General features: G+C 38.6%; 1 protein-coding gene across 1 annotated transcript; it reads left to right on the forward strand.

Moving 5' to 3' along the window:
• Positions 1 to 81: 81 nt before the first annotated feature.
• On the forward strand, positions 82 to 10,787 carry PYGO1 (pygopus family PHD finger 1). Its single transcript, XM_063345591.1, has 3 exons — positions 82 to 300; positions 4,751 to 4,836; positions 6,594 to 10,787. Exons 1-3 carry the CDS (start codon positions 252 to 254, stop codon positions 7,713 to 7,715), a joined length of 1,257 nt encoding a protein of 418 aa, XP_063201661.1. The 5' UTR covers positions 82 to 251; the 3' UTR covers positions 7,716 to 10,787.
• The last annotated feature ends 5,354 nt before the right edge of the window (positions 10,788 to 16,141 follow it).

A 16,141-nucleotide genomic window follows, 5' to 3' on the forward strand; every position in this document is an offset into this window, starting at 1 on the left:
CTCCGCTCGCCGGGGCCCGCCTCGCCCGGCCCCTGCCGCGGGCCGCCGCGGAGCCTTCCCGCGCCCAAACTTTGCAAAGTCTGGCAGCTCCGCTGCTGGGGCGGCGGCGGCTACGGCTGCGGCGGGCGGGGGCGGCGGAGGAGGAGGCGGGGGCGGAGGGGGCGGGGTGCGGGCCGGCGGCGGCGGCAGCAGCAGCAGCATCAAAGAGCCCCGATTCCTGCCGCCCGGGGAGCCATGCGCTGCTGTCTGTAATGTCAGCGGAACAGGAGAAGGACCCCATCGCGCTGAAGAGATCCCGAGGTACGGGGAGGGCCCGGGGGGATGGCCGCAGCTTAGGGCCTAACTCCCTTGAGGGGAGCTGGGATGCGCCCGCTGGCCCGGCCCCACCACCGCTGCCCGCCGGGCTCCGGGCTGGGCCGCCCGCGGTCCCTCCCTGCGGCTGCCGGCGGTGGCGGAGCGGGAGCCGCGCTAAGTTTGCACGGTGGGGCCCGGTCCGGCCCCGCGGGTTCCCCCGCAGCCTCCGGGCCTTGAGATGGCAAACCGGGAGGGGGGCTGGCAGTGCCCGCAGCTGTGTCCCGCCAGTGGAGGCGTGCGGGAGCGCGGCGGGGTCCCCTGTGTTTTTCTGGATGTGCTGGCCATTAGTATGCAGTGTGCGTACTGCTGGTGCAAGGGAATACGGCGGCGGTGCCACATGTCCGAGTTAGTGTTGATGCAGAGCCCATAAATTACACTTGAGTGTTCGCTTCTCTACCCCGAGTCTGCTTCTTGGGCTTGATTCTAGTTGGGGGTTTGCTTTTTTCTCTTTTCGGGAAATGAAAAATTTATCAAAATACTATTCTTTAATAGCAGCACTGATGTATGCCTCTAGTGAGGTTTGAAGTATGCATTTCTTTGAGATGTGTAAGGAGAAGGTAGAAATACGGCTTCTCTTCTGACTTCGTCTGGGCAACTGACTTTAATGGCAGTAGCATATCAGTCTGCGTAATGGTAGTGGTGTCCTTATAGTCTTTAAAACCAGAAATGCATTTCTGAATGAAATAACGAAAGACAGTAGGGTGACTGAGTTGGTGAAAATCATGGCAAAATGATAGGATCTGCAATTTATTGTTTCTCTGTTCCTTGCCTCCTGTTTTGCCCCTGGAATTCTATTGCTCTTGATATTTTAAGCTTTTTTATGGTTGGGTAAGTGGGGAAAGGTGTGGATTTTGCTATCCACGTTGTCATTAATTTACAGTTTGCTTTTCTAAAATTGCTCTAGTAACAGCTGGATTGCAACCTTGAGAATGACAGAATGAAAATATGCAGCAGTGTTACAAAGGAGACTGGGATTCATTAGACTCCTTTACTCTCAATCCCTGATTCTGCAAATATTTAAGCACATACAGTTTCACATGCCTGAGTTACCCACCGAGTTCCATACATTTACGGCTTAATATCAAAACTGTTTACAGTATCAGGGCCGCAGAATAGGCTTACCAAATCTGGTTGAACTTAGACTCTTTTTAGTTTTGTCTATAATGAAAAGTTTATTCGGCCATTTATGATTCTTGGGAAAAACGTTCTCACCGAGATAAAGCACTGTTTAAAAAGACTCTGGCATCCATCCTGTAAAAACCTAGACAGAGATTTGTCAGTGAATATGAAAATGCTCCATAGTGGATTTGCAGTGTGTTCAGTATGGCATAAAAGGCACGCGAAGTCATCAACTCTTAATGTGTAAATGGAACTCCAAGTTGCAGTCCTCCTGACTAACACTGAAAATGTCTATTTTGTGTATGTATGAAGTAAAAAAGAATAGGGGAATTATTTATTTCTTCTTTTCCCAAAAGTAAATGGCTGAAATACATTTCATCTGTTAATAAATAAAGGTAATAGTTAGCAGATATGTATTTATTTCTCTAGATCCGTTACATATACAATATCCCAGTCAAAAGGATTGTATTTTTTCCTGGAAAACTAGTCTCAGACAATGAAATAATTTTTTGTACTCTTAGTGCAACATTCCAAAATGCTTGGTACACCTTTTAATGCAAGTCTGTGTGGTAGGTACCGAAAGTGACTTTCTGCAAAGTTTATTTTGGCTGCATGAAAATGACCCTTATTCATTCTCTTTTTGGAGGTATGCTAGGACTAACATTCTATTTCCTTTCATGTATAAATTAAATCATTATAAAATCCACAGGGAAAATATAAATTCGTAGGGCTAAATTAAATCATTGGCCTCACACAGTGAGAACTGAAAATACAAAAGCTTTGTACCTTTCCAGACGTAGGACTCAGTTCTGCAAACCATATGAATGGCGTATGAATGGCTTCACCCATGTAATTCATTCATGTGGAAATTGGTGGAACTTGTCACTGAAATTCTAATATTCATATGCTTCTGCTTTTGAAGAATGATATCCCAGAGAGGGAATTTATACATAATTTTATAAAGTTTTAATTTATGCTCCTGTAAAACAGCACTTGCATATGATCCTCAGTATTCTTGTTGATCGCCAATTTATTAATATCTCAGCTGCTAGTTGTTGTATTTATTAAAACAAACCTGGATATTTGTAATATTTTGCTATTGGTGGTTAATGTCATTTATGTAGTAAGAGTAAAGGACATGAACAGGAGTGTATTTTATGCAGTTGTGAGGAATGGTGTTCACAGTACAATCTCCCACTGAATTTATGAAAAACGTATAGGAATGCTGGAGAAGAAGCTAATGGAAAGTGCAGGGACAGTTTTGAGCAAATAGTTTATCAAGAAGATGATTTGTAGAGTTGGAATTTAAGGGAGATGTGGCATTCTTTATGTAAAATTTTATCCTGTGATTATTTAGTACCTACAGTTAATGTAGTGGCAGTGCTTCATAGTGCAGTAAGTAAGCATGGGGTTTTGTATTCTAAATCAAGGCAAAAAGGACTTTTTTTTTTTTTTGAAGAGTAATCCCTAGTTACTCTGATGGTGGGTTATACTGTGTTACGCTATGCTCAAGCATGAGTTTATTTTGATAACATGATTGTGACTTCATGCCCTAGTCTTTAAAATTCAGACTTAAAATTTGATAGGTGTTAATTTGGGATGTCCACATTATCTTCCTTATGTATAATAAAAAATGAAATAAAATTTCAACAGTGACAGCCTAAGCCAAAAGGCACGTATTAAAGCAGAGGCAGAACTGGATTCTTACTTGAGGTAGAATCAGTAAATTCCCTGAAACCTCAAAAAAGGAGTGGGGGAGAAAGGAAGTGCTAGGTGTGAAAATTTGTCAGGCCTCCTTTGATCAGGAGTATGTGAAATAACTGTTGGATATTTCAGCCTGTATACAGTAGGTCTTCTACTTCCCTGTGAGAAGAGATTTTGTGTTACTTTACTGAATAGTCCTAAAGCTGGCTTAGCTGTCTGCTGGGAATACTTGTCTAACATAGAGCGAGCGGTGTAATGTCATACATTATGCGTCTTTGCATAATACTACTGGTAATTCACAGTTATCTTCAGGTTGCCTTTGGTAATAAAAACAAACCTGTGTGTTCAGCTGTATGCTTGCATCTTGATAAAGTTTGACTTGTATTCTGAATACGAGTTTTAAACAAAGAACAGTAAATTTTTTAAGTTGGATTGCCCACTTTCTAATGTTCTGTATGGTTACTGTGTATATATATAATTTATTTTAAGAGCAAATAAACTATTATCTTAATGGACCTGGGAAAAAGAATGAATTAATATATAGTTTCTTAATGTAATGTTAGTATATTAACATGTATTGCTTTCATATCATCTGATTTTCATACTTCGGCTCAGGGTTTTCTTTGCATTCCCATGTGGTGGGAAATCTACTTTAGCCCCCATGAAGGCAGACCGACTGGGATAATAAGGAATGTGCTAGAATCTTTTTTTGTTGTTGTTTTTTGTTTGTCTATGGTCTAACTAGAGTTTTAAAAATGAAAGCCACAATTTATATTACTTTGAGAGCTTCTCCTACTGCTATGAAAGATGAAGAGGAATCCCAGGTGAAGCACAGATATCTCTTTGTATTGCTCAGAGTTAAGCCTGATCGAATGACCAATAAAATGAGCATTCTTTACTTCTTCTTGTGCCAGAGCAGCCGTGCTCAATTATTCTGTGCGGTTTCTGCAGAGTAAGGCAGGTTCACTTAGAGCCCCTCTCATTTTTGGCAGGTGTCTCTTTGTCTCATCAAGTCTTGCATTTAGTGAAATTTAGATCTCATAAACTGGAGATCTGTCTAAACAGCATGGCATGTTTTCAGTGGTTTTTATTCATGCATCTACTACCGTTTGCTTTTTTTTTTATAGTGTATTGTAACATACTGTTGTATATTGGTACAGTGAGTTTGATAAATGCTATGTCTGCGTAAGGGAAATAAGAGGTGGATCTTAAGCATAGTTTTAAGCACTTCTTTTGAAAGTTTTATGCATTATGCAAACAAGAAATACTTCTAACTGGTGAAGTGGAGATGTTAAGAACCGAGGGACAGATAAACATAAAATAAATGGAAATGTTTATTCCAACTGCAATGAGCAGGAATTGGACATTAAAGTGGTAATAGAGTAAGATAGCTGTATATGAGGTACGTTAACTTTTACCTCCAGATATTTGCTAGGACTTGCAATGTAAGGCAGCAGAATTAGAGCAAGTTCAGTATTTGTAATAGATACCGGTTGCTATGACAGACGGAGGCAAACTTAAATCCATTCTGTAAGAAAACTAATGCAGTATTGCCCTGATTGAAATTTTGTAGGTGGTGACAGTGGATTGGATGGGTTAGGAGGACCAGGAGTACAACTTGGAAGCCCCGATAAGAAAAAGCGCAAAGCAAACACACAGGTAAATTCCCTTTGGTTCTTTTGATTTCTCATAAATAGTGCACTCAGATGTTGTTTGCTGGTATGACTATGTCGCATTGTTCAGAATATCAGTCTGTTCTCACAAATAGCAGTTACATACAAAAAATACTTCAGTTGTACTGTGAAGGTGAAATCTTCATAATACTAGCTATTCTCACTGAAGTTATTTTAATCTCTGTAGGATGCCAAAGACCTATAAAGAGAGGAGTACAGTGAGACTGCAACCACTTGTATTTTACCATATGGATTTAATTCTGAGACAGACTTTCTTTTAATGACTTTTTAGCCATTGGTAGAAATCTGTACAGCATGAGTAGTTGCCATGAGACTACTTTTCTTCGTACTTTTATTCCTAGATGTGTAGGTTTGTGGGCTAATGGGTCAGTACGGTTTGTTAATGCCTTGACCAAACTCTTGGCATATTCCCCAAGTGATTTTCAAGCAAAAGCTGTGAGGCAGGTTCGGCTCCTTTCCAGTGAATCCCTACAATTTGGCATTTCTGTACAGTTTCTGTTTCCAGAAAAAGGAAGCCTGAATACAAAACATCTAAAGCAATTAGATATTTGTAGTGCAGAATTTTCCTTTGTGTGTTCATTCAGCTTTGAATGAGACTATCTGTTAATTCGGTACTGCCCAGTGAGAGTAATTTTATTTATATAGGTCAAACAACCACTTTCTGTTAGGCCTATCCAGATTCCATTGAGATGTGGATCTGTTCTCTTGGTTTTTGTTTTGTTTTAAAGTAGTCATGGTGAGAAATACTCGGTTAATTGAAGGGTTTCAGACCTCTTTCTGGGTGGAGCTTTCCTTGTGTTCTGGAATGGTGATAACTGTAGAGGGCATGCAGATTAGTTTCCTCTCTTTTCTTACCAGGTTCAAAATTTGCAGCACAGCAAAAATTTTTTGGGAAAAAAATAAATAAATGTTCAGTCTTAGTTTATTGGTATTTAGGAGGAAAAGCTTTCTGTGAGCATGGTTAGTGTGAGGGTGAACCAGCTAGATGTTCCCCACAGGCTAGTCTACAATTGAATTTCATTCTGTAGCTACTCTGATGACATTTAAACAGCCTCTGGGCTCGATTAAACACTTGGTTATGCTCTGTAACCAGAAATCCTTGTATTTTATACATACTGACTATGCTTTGCAAACTGTCCACAATCACTGAATGCTCATAAGGGACACCTCTGTTTGGTACACAGACTATAGAAAATTCCTATATGCAAACTCCTATATTCTATATACCTTTTTCTAGGGTTAGAGCTACATTAGGTTTGTATATTGTCATAGAAGTGGGGTGTCTTAAGAGATGTATATTCATTAAAATGAACCCAAAATGATACTAAGGAAATGCTTCAAATCTGCTCTTCAATGTTTGGAAATATTTTGTGCATGTATTTAAGTGACACATGGCTTTCTGTGTTTTTGTTTTTCTTATGTAAAAGATTAAGAACTAGAAGTCACACGGCAAGTAGTATATTCAGAAGCATGGTTGTGCAACTGCACAATTTTAAAAACACTGAGATCACTATAAATCACTGTGTTGTCTGGAGCCCAAACTCCTCTCTTGCCTCTGTACTGAAATTTCAGACAGCCTGGCAGGGTACAGTGGGTGAGCCTTACACAACAGCTGAACAGTTCTTTTAGCAGTAGTGCTGTTAATCTAGGACCTTTGAGGTTGGTCTGTCTTGTGGGGAAGTACTAAAACTAATTTAAATGTTGTATTTAAAATATTTTTAGGGATCATCATTTCCTCCTCCATCTGAATATGCTCCACCGCCGAATCCAAGCTCTGACCACCTTGTAGCTGCAAATCCATTTGATGACAACTATAATACTGTGTCTTATAAACCACTTCCTTCAGGAAATCCATATTTTAGTAATCCTGGTTATCCTGGCTTTGGAGGCTATAACACTTTCAGAATGCCACCTCACATGCTGCCCAGAGTGTCCTCGCCATATGGTGGTTCTTACTCCCTCAGAAACCAACCACATCCCCTTCCTCAAAACCCTGTGGGAATGGGTTTTAGCCGACCCCACTCTTTCAGCTTCGGGCCACATGATAACCCAGGTTTTGGGAATCAGCCACCTTACGGTAGTGGTCAGATAAATCAAAATGTCAATATGCCCGGTCAGCATTTCAGACCAAATCCTGGTGAGAACTTTGGCCATTCTGGTCAGATACCTCACCCTGATGTGCCATCTAACTTTGGTCCTGGAAACAATCCAAATTTCCCAAATTCTCAGCTAGAGTCAAACCATTCTTTTGTTCCTCCACCAAATGCATACAACCAGACAAAATCATCAGCACAAAAGCAAGACTTTAGTCAAGGTGCAAGCAAAGCATCCAGCCAGAACACTGCTGCTCATCAGCATCATCACAGGACAGAGGACATTGTGAGTCAAGGTAACAGTGACCTAAAAAATGTTACCCGAAACAATGTGGTAAATCAGGATAATAGCCATTCTAATAGTGCTGATAACACTAATTCTGGCCATTCAAATGGGACTCAGAGTAAGTCCCGCCAGCCTCGAGGTACTGCTGAAGGATGCAACTCTGAAAAGAGCAGCAAAACAGCCCTTCATCCCAGTCGTCATGGTCACTCGTCCTCTGAACCCGTCTATCCGTGTGGAATTTGTACACATGAAGTTAACGATGACCAGGATGCCATCCTGTGTGAAGCCTCTTGTCAAAAATGGTTTCATCGGATCTGTACAGGCATGACTGAGTCAGCTTATGGCCTTCTTACAGCAGAGGCATCGGCGGTATGGGGCTGTGATACTTGCATGGCTGACAAAGATGTCCAGTTAATGCGTACAAGAGAGACTGCAGGACCACCTCCATTGAATACGGACGGCTAACAACGTGAATTGGTGGTAGTGGTTGAAATACTTGCTATGAAGATTTGGTTGCAAATTGGGTACTTCACTTTCTGCAGACAATCAGTTGTGTTTGATTGCTGTCGTCCTTTTTTCCCTAATCTGTTTTCATTCATAAACTTCCATCTCAGCTTTTGTACTCTTCGTTTTATGTGTGCAAATGTTTTACAGGATGGACTATTTTTCATTTCTGATTGAACTGTAAAACATCACTGACAACTGATCAGAAGGAGGATGTGCGTTGACAATTTTATTGAAGGCAAAAATGTGCCTGTATGAATAGCCCCTAATTTGCTAGTGTTAATTTGTTAGTAAATAACACTAGCATTTAGTGCTTGGGTTTATGGTACTGTATTTGCAAGTACTCATTACATTTTATTTTTTTGGGGTGAATGTCCATTACTTATGTTCTTGCTATTTTTTCTTTGAATGTAGTGGAGATGACATGGAGGAATGTGCAGTACTAACAGTTTTTATTTTAGGGTAAATATGGAGAATTTCATGTGTGCTTTTTCCTATTTTTGAAGTAAAGCATTAACACACTATTAAAAAATTGATGACTTCATGCTTAGTAAGACAACAAAACCCGCTAACTCTTACACATTTATATTTCCTTGAGAAGGCAATGATCTGTTTTGACTTCTCAGCAAATACTTACTTGCTGAAGTCTCTTGCTAGGTCTTGCAGGATTTGGAAATAATTACAAAATAAGATTACATTGGAGAAAGAACACATCAAGTTTATGAAGTCCAGTGCTTTAAATCTAGAGAATACCAAAACTGGGGTTGCGTATGTAACTTTAATTTACCTTAAGCACATACATTAGGAAACAGGTCTCTGCATCTGTCATGGCTGTTCAGTCATGCACCCCTCTCTCATCCTTTCTCGTTGATGGTTCTGGTCTGCCGCCTCAGTGCTGCCTGGGAATTGTGAATGAACTAGTGCAGGGAAAGTCCTACCCATCTTCTAGGGCTTAGAGCTAGAGCCTGCTCAGTCATCCTGAGCTTTCACAGTCCACTTGACATGAAGGAGGGTGCAGGTGACGGACTGTGCTCAGCACAGGCTCTGAGTTGCAAGACAATTTGGCCAGCAAAGTCTTAAAACTGAATTCCCACCGCTGTCTCAGACAGCCTTGCAGTGAGGGGGTGGGAAATCTAGGGTGAAGGAAAATACAGCTTTCACATCAGGTGAGTTTAGCTCACATCAGGAGCAAGTAATTGGAATTTAGCTTCTTTGCTAAACCTGATATCCAACTGACAAGTATGAATGGCACTAGAGCTTCATGTGTGATGCTAAGAATTCTATTTTAATATGGGTAATTTGATCTTATTCTTGATCTCAAAAATACCGCCCCCCCCCCTTTTTTCTTTAATGTGGGGAAACATCCAGCCTTGAAGACTTAAGCCTTAGCAGCGTGATAAAGTTGCATATGCAACTGAAAATGAGTGTTTCTGTAGAGAGAAGCGTTGTTTTAACTTAACAAAAAGGTGGCACTCTAGTAACAGACTCTGCTTGTAATGCTCACCACTGTACTGGAAACTTATTTTTTAAACAATCAGCAATTAAATCGTATGTCAGGCATTACAGGTACTAGTTACGTTCCTTAATGTGATAAATTGGGCCTGTGTTGATGTGTGATGAAGGAGCTTATATAGACTACAGTCATCTATATAAAGAGGTAGTTTTTATGGTAAGCTATGCTAACGAGTGAAAAGCAAGGCCTGTTGCTAGTTCATCATTGTGTGTGATTTTAAACAGGGTTTACGGTGGTACTTTCCTGGAAGACATTGTGCAGATCTACATAACTGTCCTTGTTTTATTTTAAAAGTGAAAAGTTTTGTATACTCTTTTACTGGAGAAGTGCAGTATTGTTCTCCTTTTTTGTCTTGCCTCTTACCAGGACAAAGGAAATGTCTAAAGTATAAATGACACAGTTCTTACCTTGAGGATTTCCTGTATTGGGATGTAAAGAAAGTGTAAGGCAGATCCAGGGCTTCTGTTTTCATCACTATTTGCTTTATTTAGTACAGAGACTAAACTTAATCTTTTTCTTTTTTTTTAGAGGTGTGATATTTAAAAACAAACAAAAAAACAACCAAGCAACAACCTCTGTTAGAGAGATTTATTCTTCGGTAGTTTTCCTAATGACTGACTAACTGTTAAGAATTTGCTTTTGTTATCTAAAGTAGAAATTAAACCAAACCTTGTTTAGATAGATTTGTTCCTCTGGGAATCAGTGTAATCTCTGCAACAATTTGCACTGTGAAGGTAGTGGAGCTGATTCCGACTTACAGCAATATCAATGAAATAAAAAAATTTTGCTCAGTGAAAAATCAACAAAAGCTCCAATGATGATATTGTTACCCAAGTGTGCTATTCACAGTACCTTTCCCACTCCCACCCCTCATTCCTGTTGTGAGAAGATGTTTGGGGCGTTTGTTCTCAGAAGTCCAATTAATGTTTTAACCTTCTGGAACAGACATTGTATTTAAAATAGCCATGTTTTTCTTAATCTCTTCCTCAACTCTACATTAAGTTAGGCAAGTGTTTTCTATGTTAGCTACCAAGACATTAGAATTTAAATATAGTGTTCTTACAAACTTAAAATCAACTGGGGTATCACTTTATAAGGCCTTAAATTGTATATCTGTGAAAGTTATTCTAACAATTTATTTCAGTTTTTCTAAACTGGTACTATGTTGGGTTTGTAACCCAGTAAATTTTCTGTGTTTATTAGCCTACAAATTCAAGGCATTAGCAAATGCCAATTATATGAAATAAAAACAAATGAACAACAAAACCAAACTTGTTACCACACGGATCATAGAGATATGACTGATTAGGATCTCCGAAAGTCATCCAGACAATATGCTTGCCCTACTGATACGCTCTTGGCATACCTGGACTCTTCATCTAGAAAGAGGATTATACTTTGTTTTTCTCTGCATGTATTGACTAGTAGTAGTTCAAGTATGCACAGGAAAAACAGCAGTCATGTTTTGTTAGTAAGGTACTAGGAAAATGTCAGCTGGTTAGAATTAGAAATTAGTTATAGAAGGGTGGGTGGGAGGGAGGGTTGATTAGAATAGGTGAGGTTTTTTGTAATACTCTACATGAAACAATTTGTATTAAACTATCATGTGCTTCTTTCATTACTAGTGATTTAGACTGTACTGGTGCTGCACACCAAAAATATTGCAAAGATTTTGTAAATCTTACAAACCTTAACATTTTTGTGTCCTTTTTAAATAGCTCCTCCTTGTCATGATCAGGAATACAGCCTATATTGCCCAAAATGTTTTGAGGTTTGTTTGTTTTTTTTTCCTTTAGGCTGAAATAAATAGCTATAAACTGGATTGAACTGCCCTTGATACTTAGGGGGTTTTGCCCCTTTAAAATACTTGTTTCATTGGTGGCAGGGTAAGTGACAGTGGTGCAAATAGGCTAGAGGGTATGTATCAAAAATCCTGTTTCTGGCTGTTTTACTGATCCCTTCTACAACTTGAGACAAGCAGGTTAACTGTTTGTGCCTCCATCTGTTCTTCCAGAAGATTGGACTAATGCTTACTTCCCGAGGGTGTTTAGAGGCCTAGTTATTTGAGATCTTCGGGTGAAAGAGACTGGATAAAAGTAATAAAGTTTGCTCTGTTTAAAACAGAAATATAACTTTGAGGGTGGCTCAAAGAAGAATATAATTTGTGGCCTCTGAAGTTTTTCATCTAAGAACGAGTTTTGTAATTGCATTGTTCAGGCTTAACTTCAAGCACGTGAGAATTAATGCAGTCAGTGGAACTGCATGCACACAGTAGAGAATGTTTCAAAGTGTTTGCAGTTCGGGGCTGTGATACTTGCAAGTGAAATGCTTTTTATGGTTTGAGATTTTTACAAAATCAATGGTGTTCAAATGTAGCACCTTTTAAACATTTGTCTTTATTCCAACTTAATACGATAACACATCTGCATTAGATATATCCCTTTCATTCTATAAATAAACATTGCCTGGCAGTAAAAGTATTGGTGTAACATTTTTTAAAAAGGAAGTCATGCTTCTTATCATGTTGTATGTGACTTAAATGACTGTTTCATATTAAAACTAACCTTTCCTTATGTACTGCTTAAATATACCTGTTTTGGGATATCAGTTCAGTACTTTTTATACAATCTTGAATGTGTTCCACATTGGTGACATGTATTTTTGCAACAACCTTTTTGTTTCGATTTTAAATTAGAGCATGTCTGAAGTAATACATGCATTAGTGCTGTGGTGTGTGGCAAAGTTAATGTATGTAATTCAAATTGGAAGAAAGTTTCCAGACTTTGTCCAACATTAACCCTGTGGCCAGGGATTAAATTACTATGTAATACAAATTATTTCATATCACGATGTGTTTTAAGCTACTCTATGAAGTATGTGAAACATTATTGTTTATGGATTGGTAGCTGGCGTGGTATCTTGCATAGAATGAGGTATGATAGATGGTAGCAATTCATGGTAATTACAACTGATTACCTTTCAGAACACGCAGCACTTAGGTGCATTGTCATCTTGTTGCCATAACTGTTAGTATGAATTTCTTTATATTACCCACTGACAAATGTGTGAACATTTGGTAATAAGCTCCTGGGTGTGAAAATTCTATTCTAACACTCTTTATTTGGTTTACAAAACATGTAATTTTTTTATCTATTGGATGTGATTAGATATATGCAGGCGGATGTAGAACTGGATGTATTTTAAAGTTATTCTGCAATTACTGAGTTTTGTCTGAAGCTTTCTATATTAGAATAGACTCTTCCTTAAAATTGGAAAATTAAGTGTACTTAGCAGAACTCTTAAGGCAATATAACTATCCTACACTACATCTTGAGTTATGCACATTCACTTCTTTGTATGGAACTCCTCTGATTCTTGTTGGCTTATGCTTTATATGGAAATAAAGGGTCCCTTTAGTGCCCTAGTGTTGTGTGTCATCAGTTCTGAGGTAATTAATTCTGAATGGTGTTCAGCCCCTTAGAGGTGCTGCCTATAGCTTGAAGTATTCAATGTTGCCCTTAGTTTCCTGGTTCAGAAACAGCTTGTCCCAACACCATAGTGAATACCTATTTTTGTATTGTTTGCCATACATGATTGAATTTCCTTTTCGAGTTCAAACAAATGGTCTGTCTCAAAATAATTTTTGATACAACCCCACCTTTTTACTCAGAGGTTTGTGCACTCTAATTCAGGAATTGCTGTACTGGAGACAGTTTGGGATTGGAGTCAGGAGAGAGAGCGCTGTTGTGTCTATTCCTAGACACTCACCTCATCTCCTAAAGGATGGTCTAAATCTGAACTACCATATAACTTAAGGAGGGCAAGCTCTTAATATATTTCTTCTTTTTGTTGCTTTTCTTGAATTTTTTTTTTCCTGAAATGTGAAATAATATGGAGTTGCTGAGGGATTTTTACTTAAAAGACAGTATGTCCTCCAAGCTTTTGTATATGGCCTTTAGAGCAGACACTGTTCTTTAGGGCCTTCTGACTTGGAAATTTTTGGTCCGTGTTCTTTCATTGTTAAAGATAAGTTGAAAAAGGCAAGTTACCAATCTACTGCCATCCAAACAATGCAAAATATAAGCTGATTAAGATTATTGACATTTAATTTTTTTGTTAATAATGATGTGATATTCTACCTTTTAGAAGAACATATATTAGAGTCTGATTCAAGCATTCTTGGAAAATGTATATGGTAGATTTTGTCCAGCACTGTATGTAACTTTTTTGCTTTCTGTTGTCTGGTTTCAGTTTCTTTTAAAATAAAGACAATTTTTGCGGGGAAGTTGCCTGTTGATTTTATGAAGATTGATGTAATGCCTAGATTAACTCTTCTGATGTTTTGCCTGTGGGAATGCATTTGGATTAGTCATAATCCTGTGAGAAACGGTATGAGGTCATACTGATCAGAAAAGACAGCTCTTGCCTTTTTTGGAGAGGACCACTGTTCTGTAAAGGCATTAATCTGAAGTAACTTCAAAGCAGATTAGAAGAGGTTTTGCACCATAAACCCCATTTCTTTCTTACAGGATGGGAGGGAAGGCTCAGGCACCACCTGGCTGAAGAGAGTTTTTTTTAGAGCTTTCTGCACTTGGGAAGAGATTATGCAAAGAATTATTTACTCTAATTTATAAAATTGTTTCTAAGCCATTCCTGTTTGTTGAAATGCCAGAACTAACACGTACCACATCAGTACCTTACTAGTGATTTTTTAAAAGCAACTGATAGGGGTGGTCCCAAGCCACACATGCAAAACAGTTCGTTGGAGTAAATAGCATCTCGTAACATGTTCCTGCTCTTCTTGCAAAATATGGAGGAATGAAAGAAATTAGAGAGAATTTAGAAAGGATTGGAGAAAAAAAGGTTATTTATTAAATTAAAGATAAGAACATGTAAACTATTTAAAGGCTTTTTCCCCCCCATATATTAAAACCTCTGAAGCTGTTAGAAGTGAAATAACACCTGGAAGAGATGTATGTATGTATATAATGGCAGCTGGAAGGTCCAGAGTATTAGTAATATTATTAACATTGGACTGGAATATAAATGTCCATCCTTCATAGCACAAGAGATGGGAATTTAAGAATAAAGTTTTCCAGGGACAATTTTATATCCTCTCACTACGAAGTTTCTTGCACTTGTAACTGATAAGTTAATGCCAACAGAAGAAAGATCCTGGATGGACCTCTCCTTTGGTTTATTTTACAAAAGTGTCACAGTGAGAGCTCACTTATTTGCCCAAGTAAGTTAGCAATACGGAATGTGTATGACAGAGGTGGTGTTTCTGCAGATGCACATCAATATTGGATTTTTAAGGTTGATCCAAGACCTTGCTCAGTCCCTTTTGTGTCTTTCCACAGGTAAATCTGCTATTTTGACTTAGAAATGTGTTAGTGATGTTTACTGTGTTTTCTACAAGCAAAATACATAGCTTTGCATTGGAGATCTAGCTTTTAAGTAAATAGACTTTTTTGTTAATGTATTGGAGCTATTTTGTGTAGCTTGAGAACACCAAATACAGGTAGCCATGACTATGTCCTGTCTTGTAAAGTGTGTATACGTAGTATGTCCTTTCTGGCAGGAGTAGATAATAAGCTGCTTTGTTTCAGTATATTCTCTGTGATTAAACTAAAAATTACACCTGGATGGCCAAGGCAGAAGACCAGCACTCAACAGATCTAAGACTTTTATTGTCCATAAATGAACTCTCCAAACTGAAGGATGTGTTCTGGATGACTACAGCCCCACTCTGGACTGGTAGGAGATTGAGTTACTATTACATTATAATCATTCTAGCCAGTGCTGCTATTGGAACACCCTGATTTAAAACAAAACAAAACAAAACACTATCCCCTCCAACCCCCAACTCTTCCATTACTTCATCTAGGAAGCGGGTAAATAGGATTTTGACTCCTGTGTGCAGTTTTGGCCTCTCCATTTTCAATGTACTAGAACTGGGAAAGCTTCAGAGTCAGCAAGGCAGATAAAGCTATGTAAAAGAAAAGTAAGCAAGCTAAAAGTGTTTCAGGGTAAAAAGAGCATCCCTCAGAGTGGAGAAAGGTCTGTCTGCACTTGCCTGAAGTTTGTCTTGCAATACAGACAACTAAGAGAGATTAAATAAAGGTAACACGAGACAGGTTTAAAACAAACAGGAGTTTTGTTCTCACAGGAAGAATCTTTCCTCAGCTTTTATTTACTTACTTATTTTCTCTTACAGTTTCTTAGACTGATAGCAGTCTGTTTATGGAGATGTCACGTGTAAGTCTGGGTGCAGAACTATAAATCACACAGTCTCATCTTCTGCAGCTGACAGCAAGACTCCTTACGTCATAGTGCAGATCCTGCCGTAAGTCTGAAAGTATGTATTGTGTAAGGTTTAAAAGAAAAAAACCAAACCAAAACAAAAAAGTCAGCTGTGCCAAAAATACCTAAAGCATTTTGACTTTCAGCTAAATCTGTTTCCTCTTCTACTTTTGAATGTTCTTGGAGTAAGGAATTTAATTCAGTTCTGGGATTCCAGTCCATGCAAGCATTCATCCAGTTGATACTGATGAGGGTAAGGGTGGAGAATAACCCAGGATTCACATCAATTATGATGGATTTCTTGCTATGAAAAAGTTTTAAACGTCTGTGATATATAGTTATATGTATACATACTACTTAATAGTAACCACTACCATTTGAACATTGCTTTGGAATATAGATAACAGAACATAAAAATCGTATCTTCAGTGATACACATCAGAAATCTTAGCTCAGTTTTCCTTGGTCATATTGTAAAAGAAAGAAAAGGAGGAAAACTGGACTTGTGGTTCTGTTTTTTTTTCCAAATAGTTCTAACAACTGTTTTTCTTTTGAGGGACTCGGGCATAAT

Source organism: Chroicocephalus ridibundus, chromosome 9 (genome assembly GCF_963924245.1).
Source record: "Chroicocephalus ridibundus chromosome 9, bChrRid1.1, whole genome shotgun sequence".
NCBI lineage: Eukaryota > Metazoa > Chordata > Aves > Charadriiformes > Laridae > Chroicocephalus > Chroicocephalus ridibundus.